The sequence below is a fragment of the Anomaloglossus baeobatrachus genome, chromosome 5 (genome assembly GCF_048569485.1).
Source record: "Anomaloglossus baeobatrachus isolate aAnoBae1 chromosome 5, aAnoBae1.hap1, whole genome shotgun sequence".
NCBI lineage: Eukaryota > Metazoa > Chordata > Amphibia > Anura > Aromobatidae > Anomaloglossus > Anomaloglossus baeobatrachus.
In genome coordinates, this window is record NC_134357.1 from 111,102,034 (window position 1) to 111,117,923 (window position 15,890).

At 46.4% G+C, this 15,890-nt stretch overlaps 1 protein-coding gene across 1 annotated transcript in view; it reads left to right on the forward strand.

Annotated features, from left to right (window-relative positions):
- The first annotated feature begins 837 nt into the window (after nucleotides 1-837).
- TBC1D12 (TBC1 domain family member 12) overlaps nucleotides 838-15,890 on the forward strand; it is a 148,132-nt gene continuing 133,079 nt past the window's right edge. Inside the window, exon 1 of the mRNA XM_075348763.1 lies at nucleotides 838-1,498. Coding sequence (XP_075204878.1) covers nucleotides 1,035-1,498 — 464 coding nt within the window. The 5' untranslated portion in view covers nucleotides 838-1,034. The remainder of the gene's footprint in view (nucleotides 1,499-15,890) is intronic.

Consider the following 15,890-nt stretch of genomic DNA (forward strand, 5'->3'; position numbering starts at 1 on the left):
GCTGTCAAATCACTGCAGAATTTTCTGCAGTGACACGACGCAACGTGCGCTCATGCCCTTACACTCAAACGTGCGTATGACATGTCTGTGTGCTGTCTTATTTATCACATAGAGTCTCATGGAGCCGTTCACAGATCCCTGAAAATCCCAGATCCAGGTGTGAGATCTGTGACGCGCAGGGCAGGTCGGGTTCTAAGCTGATTTTGAGGATAATAATAGGATATTACTTAGTGGGTCTGTGTGCTGTCTGCTAAATGTTGTGCCGACAGTCACACGAATGTATAAATTCAGCATTAGATTAGTTAAAAAAGGGGAGATGAAAGCAGCAGAGTAACAGAAGCATGTGCGCCCCAATGCAAAGTCTTCAGCAACATGGAAATAAGCAAGTTTACAATTGACTTGCTTCTATCAATCACCTGAAATGAGAGCTTTGATCTTACATGGTGTACAGCCTTTTTTTTTATCTTACATAGTGTACAGCTTGTTTTCAAGGTCAGCCACTACTCTATCCTGGCAAAATTATGTGAACTGTGGCCAATTTTTTATATAAATACAAGTCACAGCCCTATTGTTTTCTAGCCGTTATGTATCGGATAAGTAACAATCAGATGTCGCTTACATTTTGTGCAGTTTTGGAAAACGTAATCTGATTGGTTGCTGCAATGTAATCCACACTTATGCTGTTATGACAGTTATGCTGTGGAAAATTGACTTTCTGTAGGATTAATACCCAAGGCGAGGTGAGGACAGAGGGCTCCGCCACACACAGCGACGAGAACTACAACTCCCACAGTGCACCGGTGCCGGGGAATCCAGGGACTTCCGTGTTTACGCGTCACGTGACGACATTGCGCAGCAGGGCCGTTCCTCAGACCCCCGGGCTGGCTGTACTTGTGAAGCAGTCGGTGGCCGCCCACCACCACGGAGCACTACACCGGCACCAGGCAGCGGCGGCCCCTGCAGCGCTCCCGGGGGCCGGCCCGTCACACGCAGCTCCTGTAGGCCGCGGCTGAAGGTGGCGGGGGGAGCAGCAAATGGTTGGGCCGGAGGATGCCGGCGGCCGCTGCGGGGAGAGCGTGACCGAGGAGGGAGAAGAAGCGGAGGAGGAGGAGACCGGGCCGTACACCGCGGGCATGAGACTCCCCAACGGAGACCTGGGCTACATGCCCGGCGGGGCCAAGCTGCCGAACGGCGGGGGCTGCGCCTGTCACCGGCAGTGCTGCTCCGCCCCGGCCGCCGGCACCCCGCCGCTCAGCCCGTCCAGCTCCGACTCGTCCCCGCTCAGCGCTCACACGGTGGCCGGCTACTTCGTGTCCGCAGAGGCCGATCGGTTCCGTTTCCTGGATGTGACTCTGAGCTCCCGGAATACGTACGAGGTCAGCCGGCGGCAGAGCGCCCCCGACCACCTAGCGGACGGCCTGAGCCTCGCCGAGGGGGGCCCGGAGGAGCAGGATGGGGACCGGCCCTGGAGGATGGGCATCACCGACTTCTTCACCAGGTGAGGCCCTCCTGTCACCATGGTGACAGCTGCTGTGACGTCATAGAGGACCAGGAGGGCATGTCACCTGACTCCCCGACTGTGGGAAAGCTGTCTGACAACGCGCGCCCTGCCGTCTGACAACGCGCGCCCTGCCGTCTGACAACGCGCGCCCTGCCGTCTGACAACGCGCGCCCTGCCGTCTGACAACGCGCGCCCTGCCGTCTGACAACGCGCGCCCTGCCGTCTGACAACGCGCGCCCCTGCCGTCTGACAACGCGCGCCCCTGCCGTCTGACAACGCGCGCCCCTGCCGTCTGACAACGCGCGCCCCTGCCGTCTGACAACGCGCGCCCCTGCCGTCTGACAACGCGCGCCCCTGCCGTCTGACAACGCGCGCCCCTGCCGTCTGACAACGCGCGCCCCTGCCGTCTGACAACGCGCGCCCCTGCCGTCTGACAACGCGCGCCCCTGCCGTCTGACAACGCGCGCCCCTGCCGTCTGACAACGCGCGCCCCTGCCGTCTGACAACGCGCGCCCCTGCCGTCTGACAACGCGCGCCCCTGCCGTCTGACAACGCGCGCCCCTGCCGTCTGACAACGCGCGCCCCTGCCGTCTGACAACGCGCGCCCCTGCCGTCTGACAACGCGCGCCCTGCCGTCTGACAACGCGCGCCCTGCCGTCTGACAACCTCTGCCTGGCGGGGATGTGTGGCTGCAGTCCCTACAGGAGAGCCTGGGAAAGCTGGAGGAGGTGCAGGGGGCTCCACAGAAGACACTGATTTGTGGAGCCCCACTTACTTTGGTGGGCAGTGAATGGACTGACATACTTGCACTTATTGCTGCTTCTTTATTCATTGCCTTTGGGTTTGCCATAATGGTGACCATGACGCTCCACCACAAGCCACCATGCGTGATCCTGACCCACAGTGACCCGACATTTATCACATGTCATAGATGGATCCCTTTAAAAAAACCTGCTGACAGATTTTCATCTATGTATTTTGAGAGCAGCAAAATGTAGGGGCTGAGACCCTGATTCCACGGATGTCACTTAGGCTGCTTTCACACATCCGTTTTTTGCAGAGCCGGCCAATCCGGCTGTGAAACCTATGCAACGGATGCAACGACAATACCGCATCCTTTGCATAAGTTTTTTACATGCGGCCCGTCCGTTTTTTGCCACTTGCGGCAGGCTACTGAGCATGCGCAGTGTTAAAAAATGCATTCGGCGGCTGAATGCGGTTTTTGCCGCAGGAAGCTGCATGCGGCGTCCATAGGCATGCATTGCAAATCGCGCCGCATCGGCCGGATGCGGCGCAATGTGTTTTCTTTTTTTTTTGCCGGATAAAAAAAACGTTCCAGGCAACGTTCCATCCGGCCGCCGCATCGGCTAAATCTGCTGCATGCAGCAAAAACCGGATGGAACGCAAGCCTATGCGGCACAATATGGCACTAATGTAAGTCTATGCAAAAAACCCGCAACCGGCGGCAAAAAAAAAAACTGTTGCGTTTTTTCTGCAAAGAGCCGGATTGTGTCGCACAGGAAAAACCGGATGTGTGAAAGCAGCCTTAATGGACTCTGAGTTATTTCAACAAAATCAGTAATTAATCGGCAGATAAACCCTACAGGACTATTTACCTTGTGCCATGTAGTCCTCCATATAACCCACCCACACCACTGATGTTATAGTGTACACAGGAAGCTGCAATCAGCTGTGTGGGTGGGTTATACAGCGCTCCACATTCAGAGCACTGCTAGATCTACAGCAGAGAAAACAGGGATTTTATCTCAATGACAGCAAACAAGCTCAATAAGTGACACATCACTAGATTCAGGATCTCTTCCCCTACATCATGTTGTCCTTAGATGACATAGAAAAAACCTGGAGACAGATTCCCTTTAAAGAGACTGTTCCACTGAGTCCAATCATATACACAGTAAGCCAAATATATACCATGGTTATACAGTGGATATATAAAGTCTACACACCCCTGTTAAAATGGCAGGTTTTTGTAATGTAAAAAAGATGATGCCATGAAGAATTATTTGAGAACTTTTTCTACCTTTAATCTGTGCATATCCATTAAGAAACAATCTGAAATAATTTTGATGAGCGAAATAAAACTAAAATAATGTTGCATAAGTGTGAACACCCTTTTTAATAATTGTGGATGTGGTTGTGTTTAGAATTGGCCAATCACATTTACACTCATGTTACTTAGTAGTCAGGACCCAGCTCTCTCATTTCCAGGGATTCTGGTTAACTCTGTGCATACAGTTCAGCTGTTGTAGGAGTTTTTTTCTGAGAATTTCTTAGTTTTGTTTTATAGCAAAAACATGGTCTGCAAACAGCTTATAACACAGCAAAGGGATCTCTCTGTAGAAAGTTATCAGGAGCTTGTAGAATTATTTCCAGGACATTAGATATACCATGGGACACTGAAGACTTCATGAAGAAGTGGCTTAAATTTGGCACAAATGGTGACATTACCTAGAACTGGATGTCCCACAAAAATTGATGAAACGAAATGAAGAGTATTGGTCAGTGAGGCTGCTGGAGATCTACAGCAGCATTAAGGAGGTGCAGGTATTTCTGCAAATACTGATTGTGTACTGCATGTGACAACGATCTCCTGTATTTTGTATGTCTGGCCTGTAGGGTAGGGTGGCAAGATGGAAACCTTTTCTTCTAAAGAAAACCATTGAAGCCTAAAACCTACATCAAGTCTGCCAAAAGTATGTGGGAAAATAGGTTATGTTTTGATGAGACCAATGTTGAATTTTTGGGCTATAATTCCAAAAGAGATCTTGGGAGCAAAGCCAACGCTCTGTTATCGCCATAAGGACACCAAACCCACAATGAAGCATAGTGGAGGCAGCATTATCATTTGAAGCTACTTTTTAGCAGCTGGAACTGTAGCTTTAGTAAAAGTGGAGGAATTATAAACATTCCAAAGTTCAGTAAATTTAGCTTCAAAACCTGCAGGCCTTTGCTAAAAAGATTAAAGGGAACCTGTCACCAGAATTTTCGCTATTAAACTAAAAGAATCCCCCTTCTGCAGCTCCTGGGCTGCTTTCTATGAAGGTTCATCTTGCTACTGGCCCTCCTTTCAGACCTAAATAACAACTTTATAAAATATTACCTTTTGCTATGGTAATGAGGTTTGTTGGCCCCGGGGGCGGGCTGTATTTCGTCTGTTATCCCCCCTCCATGCCGCTGTTCGCCGTCCCCCAGTGTTCATTTACTTAGATGAGGCCGCCGCCCTCATCTTCTGCAGTGCTTTGGGAGTCTCGCGCATGCACAGTGGCACTATCGCGGGACTGTGCACAGTTTTCAAAACGCGAGCGCCAGGGATGTTATTGCGCAGGCACGAGATTATGGGCGGGTACTTGGATGATGCTGGCGATGACCTTCACAGCGCCGCCCATAATCTCCCGCCTGCGCAATAACATCACCGGCGCTCGCCTTTTGAAAACGGTGCTCTGTTCCGCGATAGTGCCACTGCGCATGCGCGAGACTTCAGGACCACTGCGTCAGATGAGGGCGGTGGCCTTATCTATGTAAATGAACACTGGGGGACAGCGAACAGCGGCAGGAGGGGGGATAACGGACGAAATACAGCCCGCCCACCGGCCCAGCAAACCTCATTACCATAGCAAAAGGGAATATTGTATAAAGTTATGTAGGTCTGAAAGGGGGGCCAGCAGCAAGATGAACCTTCATAGAAAGCAGCCCAGGAGCTGCAGAAGGGGATTCTTTTACTTTAATAGCGAATATTCTGGTGACAGGTTCCCTTTAATTTCACCTTTTAGCACCACAACCACCCACAGCATCTCAACAAAAGGATGGCTTCACCAGAATATGACTGGTTGGGAATGACCCAGAGCGCAGACCTAAATACAATTGAACATTTGTGGGCGACCTGAAGAGGGCGCTGTAATCAGGAGATGCCCTCACAATCTGACAGATTGGGAGCTGCTGCCAGGAAAAGTGGACAAAGATCGCCAATTCCAGATGTGCCATGGTGATAGACGCCGACCAAATAACTGAATGCTGCCGGAAAGTCAAAGGGGACGTCAGCAAAGTGTTAGTATTGGGGTGTGCAAGAGAAATTGACACATTGCGGGTTTGAAGAAAAAAAAAATGCATCTCGGGTCCAATTATGCAGATTAAAAAGCTCAGCGGGCCGGAGATTTCTCTGCAGCTCATCCGCTTCGCTGGAGGTGGCAGACGCTGTGTTGTTGACAGTCAAAATATGTAGCATCAAAATCTCAAGGTGGAAAAAAAATTGTAATGATTCTTCTTGGTATGATTTTTTTTTTTTAATGTCAAAAGCCTGCCATTTTAAGTGTGTAAACGTTTTCTATCCTCTGTATATTTTCCCTGCTGGAGCCTCTGGGGTGTGGACCCCACAAGCCCAGCTCCTCAGTGTTACCCAGGGACAGATGTGGCCAATTATGGTCTCTGCTCTGCGCTCCGGACACATTTCGACTGATCGAGGCTTGTATAGTTATGCCTCTTGTGTTTACCCCTCCGCCTCATCTCAGATTGTCCTTGTGAACGTGAGGATTTCGCGCTTGTCACTGCTGACCCCGATGTGTACAGGGTCATCCCATCACGGCTCGGTAGTTGTGTGGTGACATCTATGGTGGATTTGCTGTTGACATGTGTACCATGTGCATGTATCTTTCACATGAATGTTTTTTGTTTTTACCATCCATGCCTTGAGGCGCTGTATCCAATGTACAGACAGTATAGTCGTACAGCGTCCGGCAGGTGCTGTTCATACTGGGTGTGTTGGAAATCCTTTGTCATTTCCATCATTTTGACAGGTGATCATGTGATCATGTGTGAATATATTCACTGCCCCCCGCACCATCATCAGTGAATAAGTTCGGTACACTCACCGTTCCCTGCAGCATTGCGATGTCCTCCTTCTGCTGGCCCGCTGATGTGTGTGGAGCCATGTGCACAGCAATGATGTCATTCCTGTGCGCCCTGCTCTCCACACACATCAGCGGGCAGGCAGAAGGAGGACATCGCAATGCTGCAGGGAACGGTGAAGGTCAGCGGCGCTGCTGCTGGCACAGACAGGAAGATGAGCGATGCTGCTGGCACAGACAGGAAGATGAGCGATGCTGCTGGCGTGAGGAAAGGTGAGTATAAACGTTTAATTTTTTTTTGTGTGCCACAGGTTGCAAGCCATATAGCAGGGTGGGGGCTATGCCAGGATGAGGGACATATGTACAAGGATGGGGATCATATATAAGGCACGATGATCATTACCTTAGAGAATTTGGGGACATTACCCCCATAAGTGTCAGCAGCAGATCCTCGTCCCATAAGTGTGTCATGACCACACTTTTTGCTTAAAATTTTATTTTCCTATCCTCCTCCTCTAAAATCAGGGTGCGTCTTATAGTCTAAAAAATAAATCCGGTAATCTTCTCTGATGAGTCTTAATTTTCAGCTTTGCCCAACGCCTGGTCATGTAATGGTTAGACGGAGACCCGGAGAGGCTCTTACCCACTGTGACATTTGGTGGAGGATTGGAGATGATCTGGGGACGCCAGGGCTGTGGAGTCGGAGTCGTGGAGTCGGAGTCGGAGTCAGAGCTCATTTTGGTGGAGTCGGAGTCGGAGTCGGTATAAAATGCACCGACTCCGACTCCAAAAATATATAATAAATTGGGGACAGGAGTGCAATGCAGAATGTGCTGAATATTTTACTAAATAATAACATTTAGTATAATGCTTATATTTAAGTGAAAAATTTATTGTAGTACAATGTGAACATCAGACATTTAATTGTTTTTATGATACAATAATCAAGACATTTGGATAGAACATAAAATATTTATTGGAATACAACTTTAGAACACAAAAAACTAATAAATTGTAAATATGTAAAATATATATATATATATATATATATATATACACACACAAGATATATATGTAATCTACTGTATATTACATAGTGTATTACATATTTACAATTTATTACAGTTTTTTGTGTTCTAAAGTTGTATTCCAATAAATATATTTTATGTTCTATCCAAATATCTTGATTATTGTATCATAAAAATTATTAAATGTCTGATGTTCACATACACATAGTCATGTACTACAATAAATTTTTCACCTAACTATAAGCAATATATGTAGGAGTCGGAGTCGGAGCCGGAGTCGGAGTCGGTGCAAGAGAATTTGAGGAGTCGGAGTCGGAGTCGAAGGTTTGGCTTACCGACTCCACAGCCCTGGGGGACGCTTCAGCAAGGCTGGAATTGGGCAGATTAAACGTTGCGAAGGACGTATGAATTAAGCCGCATTATTTCTTTGCATTATTTAAGGTCTGAAAGCAATGCATTTTTTTTTTTCATTTTGACCATTTCTCATTTTCAGAAAATAAATACAAAACTTATTGCTCGGAAATTCGGAGACGACGTCAGTAGTTTATAGAATAAAAGAACAATTTACATTATACTGAAAAATATACCTATAAAGAGAAAAATCAGAAAAACTGACCATTTTGCAGTGGTCTCTTAATTTTTGCCAGGGCTGTATAATGACAGTGTAGCTCATTACAATGTAGCGCAGATCACGCACACCCTGTAGTACAGTGATGATGAGCGGTGATCTTGGCATCGCAAACTATTATGCTGCGGGCCCAGAGGCTTCCTGCCACCAGGAATGTGTAGTGCGATGTGCACGCCTGGTTCTGATCACAGCCGGATGTAGAACCCCTGGAGGGAAAGCAGAAGTGAACCCGGCCCCAGCTGCGTCCAGTAGTGCAGAACATATAGCATTAACTATTTCACAACAGTTGGCATTCTCCAGCTTTTAATACCAGTCATCGGGAGGTTGTAATATTCTTCAGGACCGGCGCGGACCATAGACCTCAGACTGGGAGATGTTACTGCTGTTCCATATTTCTGCGGCGTCTGAGACCAGCTGCTTCTTGACACCTTTTGTGACCCTCATAATGGGAGAAATAATAGGATCACACCATATGAAATCCAGCCGTTCTGATCCTTGTTAATCCGGTCACAGACACCTCAGCTCTGTCTGTGGCCGGCTGCGAGTCTTTCTCTTTGTTTTCTGGGATTTGTGGCTGTAGAACTTTTTTTCCTTTTACATTAAAAAAAGAAATAAGAGTACAAGAACGCTGAGCAATTAGCCCACCGCTTTGTATGTAGTATATTATGACCATGCAGGACACTGTTTCCTGAGCTTTTCAGGATTGAGCTTCTCCCGGGGGAAAAAAAACAAAAAACCTTTAACCTTAGGGAACTCCTATGGAATAGGTTTTTTTTTTTTAATAATAAATATATATATATAATGACAAAACTTCGCTAAGGGAAAAGTTAATACCTCTGAATTTCAGAAAACTGAATCAGAATGTTAATGTGAATGGAAGAGCGAAGCTTGCACTTTCTCATTGACCCCCCCCCCCCCCTGCTTTATGTACAAAAGCTGACTCGCTAAGTTTACAGAAGTCGATCGATGGCTGTTACCTTTATACTTCATGTGGCTAATTTGGGGAAAAAATAGGATGCATTTTAATCATTCCTGGCACAATTAGGACTGTTTCACATGTCCTTAGTTTCTGTTCTGTGTGGGTTACAGACTCCCTTTCATGCTGGTCTCACACATCCGCTAGATCCTTCACAGCCTGAACGAAAAGCCCCCTCTTTCACCATTTTATTAACCCCCCCCCCCCAACACACAGGTCTGGTGTAATCCACCGAGGTCCCACGTCTCTTCCAGCCGCGACTCACACTGTACTGAATGCAGCCTTACAACGAGCCTGCAGAGAGGTAATTACAGGTCATTTCCCACGGTCGGTGATGTAAACACACTATCGCCGGCAGAAATGCAGCGTGTCGATTGTTGATTGATTTGTTGATTGATCTGTCCTCTATCGATCTGTTCTTCTATATATTTATCTATCTATCTATCTCAGAAGGAAATTTCTTTTTTTTTCCTTCAATGTGGTTTATTGCACTGAATGCATTAAAACACATGTACCAACCCGCGTTAAAACCGCGGCAAACCTCGTGGTTTTCGGGTGCGGTTTGCCGCATTTTTTTACCGCGGGTGTGGTAATCTCAGACCCTGCGGAATTTTCTTAAGAAAATTCCGTTTTCCAGTGCGCGCACAGGGCCTTATACTATACTCTAACCTATATGGAACAGGGTAGACGGATAGGAATGGAGTCCGCCCAAATGTCCGTTTTGGCTGGAGAGCCTTTGTCAGGGGACAGTATGATAGAGGGAAGGGGCAGTATAAAAAGCGGCATCAGCCAATCAAGTCGCGGTGGGCGGGGCTATGCCGCATGCGTAACCACGGCAGCGGGAACGCCACTCTGTCCTTTATGCAAGCATCTTCACTCTTAAGTGGACCTCTCATCATTCCTCCCTATGTGAGTGCACGGTCTATGTACACTTCTGGGTCATTACTTTCTACCTAGCCTTGGCGCTATTGTTTGGGTTTTGGAATGGCGCTCCCTTTGTTTATTTATGTAACTTACCACCATTGTTCACTTGTATAATAAAGTTCACCACTTGATTAATGGTGGTGTCACACACAGCGACGACAACGACATCGCTGCTAAGTCGCCATTTTCTGTGACGTAGCAACGACCTCAACAGCGACATCGCTGTGTGTGACACATAACAACGATCAGACCCCTGCTGCGAGATCGCTGCTCGCTCTTGAATATTCCAGGTCATTTTTTGATCGCTGCTATCCCGCTGCGCCACATGCATCCTTGTGTTTTACACCGCAGCAGCAACAGTCGCGACGACGCTGAAGGCAGTGACGTAGGACTGAAAGGCAGGACAAGGGCGTGTTTTTGCGGTGTATTTTACAACGCCCCCACGACTCCAATTGGTGGTCATAACAGCGTTCCAATTGGGTAACTTGCCGAAGGCGTTACAGTGATTTCATCTTTAAGTTCCATTCTTTGTTCCACGTAGTAGTGTCTCTGTCTGGTGTCGCTAGTGCGTCGTTCTTTGTGTCTTCCTTTGTTTGGCACGGTCACCCAATCAGGCGCCGCTGTAGTGATCACCAATCGGAACAGAGGGGCGTGAAAAGAGGCAACACAAAATATGTCAAGGGGTAAACACCACGCCTCTATCAAGGTCTGAGTCGTCGCACAGCGACGCGTGTGACACCGCACAACGACCGTTGAGGTCGCTATGATCGCTGCTCTGTCGCTGCTTAAAATTACATGTTTGACAGCGAACTAGCGATCATGTAAGGTTGCTGTTGCGTCACAGGAAATGGTGACGTAACAGCGACGTCGTTGTCGTTGTGTGTGAACCCAGCATAAGTATACACTGTGTTCCAAATTATTATGCAAAAAGAGTTCAGGAGTGATAAGGTTAGAAATTTTTTGTTTGTCATTTATACTCATTGCTGGTGATGGTGTCAGGGCTCTTTATATTACTGAAAGCAATTGCAGATACCTGTGCACATTAGTTTGGCAGGTGTGTCCAAATAAAGGCAAGACTACTGAAGAAGGCTGTTCCACATTATTAAGCAGCCTACATTTTTTGCCAAAATGGGAAAGAAAAAGGATGTCGGCTGCTGAGAAGCAACAAATTGTGGAGTATTTAGGTGAAGGCATGACAATCAACATTACCTAGACACTTCATCGTGATCATCGCACAATCAAGAAGTATGTAGCTGCTTCACAGCACACACGTGTGCGTGCTGATAAGGAAAAATTGAGGACTCTTTCCAATGGGCAATTGCGTCAGGTTAAAAGATCAGCAGCTAAAATGCCTTGTCATAGCAGCAGACAAGTTTTTGAAGCTGCTGGTGCCTCCAGCGTCCCCCGAACAACAAGATGCAGGGTCCTTCAGAGGTTTGCAGAGTAAGCCATCCTGTCGACCACCTCTATCCACAGCACACAAGCAGAAACTGCTCCAGTGGGCCAAACGATACATGAAGACTGACTTCCAAACTGTTTTGTTCACCGATGAGTGCCGTGCAACGCTCGATGGTCCAGATGGATGGAGTAGAGGATGGCTGGTTGATGGACACCCCATGAAAACACGGCTAAGGCGCCAACAAGGAGGGGGTGGAGTAATGTCTTGGGCTGGAATCATGGGGAGAGAGATTGTTGGCCCCTTTAGGATCCCAGAAGGGGTAAAGATGAACTCCATAATCTGTGGAGTTTCTAAAACAGCACTTTCTGCCATGGTTCAGGAGGAAGAACCGTGCATTCCGCAGCAAGATTATTTTCATGCATGATAATGCACCGTCTCATGCTGCAAATAACACATCTGCATCTCTGGCTGCTATGGGCATAAAAGAGGACAAAATTATGGTGTGGCCACCATCTTCCCCTGACCTCAACCCCATTGAGAACCTCTGGAGCATCATCAAAAGGAGTGTCTATGATGGCGGGAGGCAGTTCACATCTAAGCAACAGCTCTGGGAGGGTATTCTGTCCACATGCAAAACAATCGAAGCACAAACCATCCTAAAACTGACAAATTCAATGGATGAGAGAGTTCAGAAGCTTCTTTCAAACAAGGGGTCCTATGTGCAAATGTAGTATCACCTACAGTTAAGTTGTGACTTGAAAACTGTTTGATTACATTTTGTAATAAGCGGATAATGCTTGTAATGTCACAATTGACCATTTTTTGTTTTTCAAAATAAAAAGGCTGAAAACTCTGCTGTGCATAATAATTTGGAACATGCATTTTGAGTGTTTATTATTTTTAAAAATATACTGTTTTCATAGGCAGTTTGATCAAAAACATTTCAATTATACTCGAATAGTAGATGACCGGAAAATAACAATGACTGCAATTCATAAAGTTAATTTAGGAAAATATGAAAAAATATTTTTGCATAATAATTTGGAACACAGTGTATGGATGTCTGATCGCATTCTTTCTCTTTCTGGCTCGTGTTTATGTAGCGATTTTTCCCAGGTCCATTAATTCTGCATATTTTTAGGTCATTATATTTGGTTTATCACCATTTTTGGTCACCATGCAAATTTTGTTACTGTTGACGTTTATTGACAAAACTGTTTGTGACTGATGGAAAAAAAACTGTGTGAAAGGGGCCTTACATTACTGGGTGCAGCTGTTCTGACACAATCAGAATTTTTAGATTTAGCCATCTAGCAGAGCTGAGAGCTGTCCCCACCCCCACCAGACTCTCTATAGATATTGAACATTGACAGTGAGGTGTCAATCACTGGAGGGGGAGTGTCTTCCTGCGGTATAAACAAACAGATTGGACCTTGACAAGACAGGCATCCCTGAATTCTATGTTTTAACCTTTACAAAATATTGTCTTCAGATTACATAGCAAAAAAACTGACAGATTCCCTTTAAGTTCAATGGTTTTTTTTTGGGGTTTTTTTTTTTTTGCCTCTGAACCAATTTGGCTCTAGAACAGAGTAATCTGTACAACCTGCCAGTCTATCAAGGTGACAGCCTGTTATCTGAGAATTTCACTAGCATCCAATATAATACACTAGAAAGGCATTGCTCACGCCTCACGGTTCTGTGTTTTTTTTTTTTTTTTTGTTTTTTCTTTTTTTTTTTCTCTTTGTTCGGTCAGGTGGAATAAGGAATTGTATAAAGCCCTGGGTCTCTAGATGTCTTTGAGGTCATGTTGTGCCAGAAAAAGATATTCATTGCCCTATGTTTTCTCTTCTGCCAGCCAAGTCTGTGGCTATGATAAGAGTCCTGATGCCTGTGGTGGTAAGCGGCTCTCATGGCTTTATCGCTCTTCCCTCGGGTGGAGTTCTTGGTTTCTCTGGTGATTACCAACTGACTCAAAGTGACATAAAAAGATATATACATATACTAAACACTGAAATTGCAACAGCAAGAAGGAAAAGTTGTGGAATTAGAGATCACAGGATAGATAGATGCGTTAAAGGGAACCTGTCACCACTTTTTTGGCCTATAAGCTGCGGCCACCACCACCGGGCTCTTATATACAGTATTCTAACACGCTGTATATAAGGGCTTGGGCCGGGGGTATAACATATAAAACACTTTAATACTTACCTATCGGTCTCGCTGTGGGCCTTATGGGCGTCTCCGTTGTTTGGTGCTGGAGCCGCCTCTTTTGGCCATCTTTGTTCTCCTTCTCTAGCCGCGGTGCATGACGCGTCCGACGTCATCCACACTCGCCGGCATTCAGGTCCTGAGCAGGCGCACTTTGATCTGCCCTGAGCAGGGCATATCAAAGCATTGTAGTGCGCCTGCGCAGGACCGGCGAGTGTGTATGATGCAGACGTGTCATGTCCACAGGCTTCAAAAAGAGGACGAAGATGGCCGAAAGAGGAGGCGCCGGACAACGGAGACACCCATAAGGCCCATAGCGCGACCGTTAGGTAAGTATTATAAAGTGTTTATGTTCTACCCCTGGCCCGGGCTCTTATATACAGCGTGTTAGAATGCTGTATATAAGAGCCCGGTGGTGGCCGCAGCTTATAGGCCAAAAAAGTGGTGACAGGTTCCCTTTAATGATGGGCAGATTTGGAAAGGATGGAAACAACATTTTGAAAGCATCTCGATTTATTTCATTTGTTTGAGCATCATGTGAAGAAGTAGACGCTTACATATCTCTGCATCTATCAATGATATTATAGGTTATTAATGGTTGAGGAATGTTCTACCACACTGAATACATTTGGGCAAATTCTCAAGATCCGCTACGGACAGCTTCTTTTTGCAGTTGCTGATCAATGATGCCCAAGATATGCTGAGTGGGAGACAAGTGCAAAGACGTTGCAGGCCATGGTAGCATGTTTTTATGCCATGCTGGCGGCTCACAGTAGCACATGGAACATGAAGCTTGGATCCTGAGACGCTCTGGAGAAATGGTCCTTCTACTTGTTCCATGAACAAATCAATATAGCACAGAGCTGTTAAGGGTACTTTACATGCTGTGATCTCACTAGCGATATTGCTAGTGAGTGTATCTGCCCCCATCGGTTGTGCATCACGGACAAATTGCTGCCCGTGGCGCACATCGCTTACACCCGTCACACGGACTTACCTTCCCTGCGACGTCGCTCTGGCTGGCGAACCACCTCCTTTCTAAGGGGGCGGTTTGTGTGACGTCACACGGCAGCGGTCCAATAGAAGCAGAGGGGTGGAGAGGAGCGGGCGGAATATCCCGCCCACCTTCTTCCTTCCTCATTGCCGGTGGAGGCAGGTAAGGAGATGTCCGTTGTTTCTGCGGTGTCACACAGCGATGTGTGATGCCGCAGGAACAACGAACAACTAGCAGCATGCACCACCAACGATATTATGAAAAGGAGCGACGTGTCAACGATCAACGATTTTTGACGTTTTTACAATCGTTGCTTCTAGCTGTCACACGCTGCGATGACGCTAACGGCGCCGGATGTGCGTCACTAACAACGTGACCCCGACGATATATCGTTAGTGATGTCGCAGCGTGTAAAGCACCCTTTAGTCTACCTGGAATGAAGACCAGCTTCCTATCTCCTCCTATGTGGGCCACTTCATAGCATTGCCTATGTGGTCCAGACCATTCTGCAGCTATTATTGCGTCCAAGATAAAAGCAGGACTCCTCCTTTAGAAAGATAGACCTCCATTTAAGCCTCCATTACTGTCTTGCTTTTCACCATGATGCTTTTGAGAGCGGTGGTCAGAGGTCAGTGCAATACCTGTAGCCAGACTTCTGGCTCGTAAAAAGGAGAAAACAGTACACATAATAGAGGCGCACATCAGGATAGATGGCTCGTGTCATTCAAGCTCCTTCTAATAGTGTTGTGAGGCATAATATATGGTAGCTGGACCCCTCTAGACTTCATTCCAGGTACACTAACATCTCCACATTATATTGACATGGTGGTGGAACCAGTGGCACAGACATTTTTCAAACCTTTTTTTTTTTTTTTGTTTTTCACATTTTTTTTGGTCTTGTTTGAGCAATAAGGCTACATGCGCACGCTGCAGTTTTTTCTGCACACAAACTGAACCTTGTCAGAGCCTGGAAATGATAGAAAAAAAGGCTTGTAATGTAGGTGCGTTTTTGGTGTGTTTTCAATGTTTTTGTTATTGCTATATTTTTTTTTTTTATATAGTAGAATCAAAATATGATCGGAAAGGATAATGGATAGATGGCTAGAATAGATGATAGAAAAAAATAGAATAGATAGATAATAAGAAAGAACAGAGAATACATAGAAATAACAGAATAGCTTGATAGAGGGATAGCCAGCTTGGTTAGCTGTTTGTTTTGCTTTTTTTTTTTTTTTTAATTTGTTTTGGGTTAAAAAAACAAAACAAAACAAAACGTGGGGTCCCCTCTTTTTTCATATCAAGCACAGGAACCACAGCAGCTACAGGCTGCAACCCTCAGCTCTCTGCTGTACCTTGGCTGGTTATAA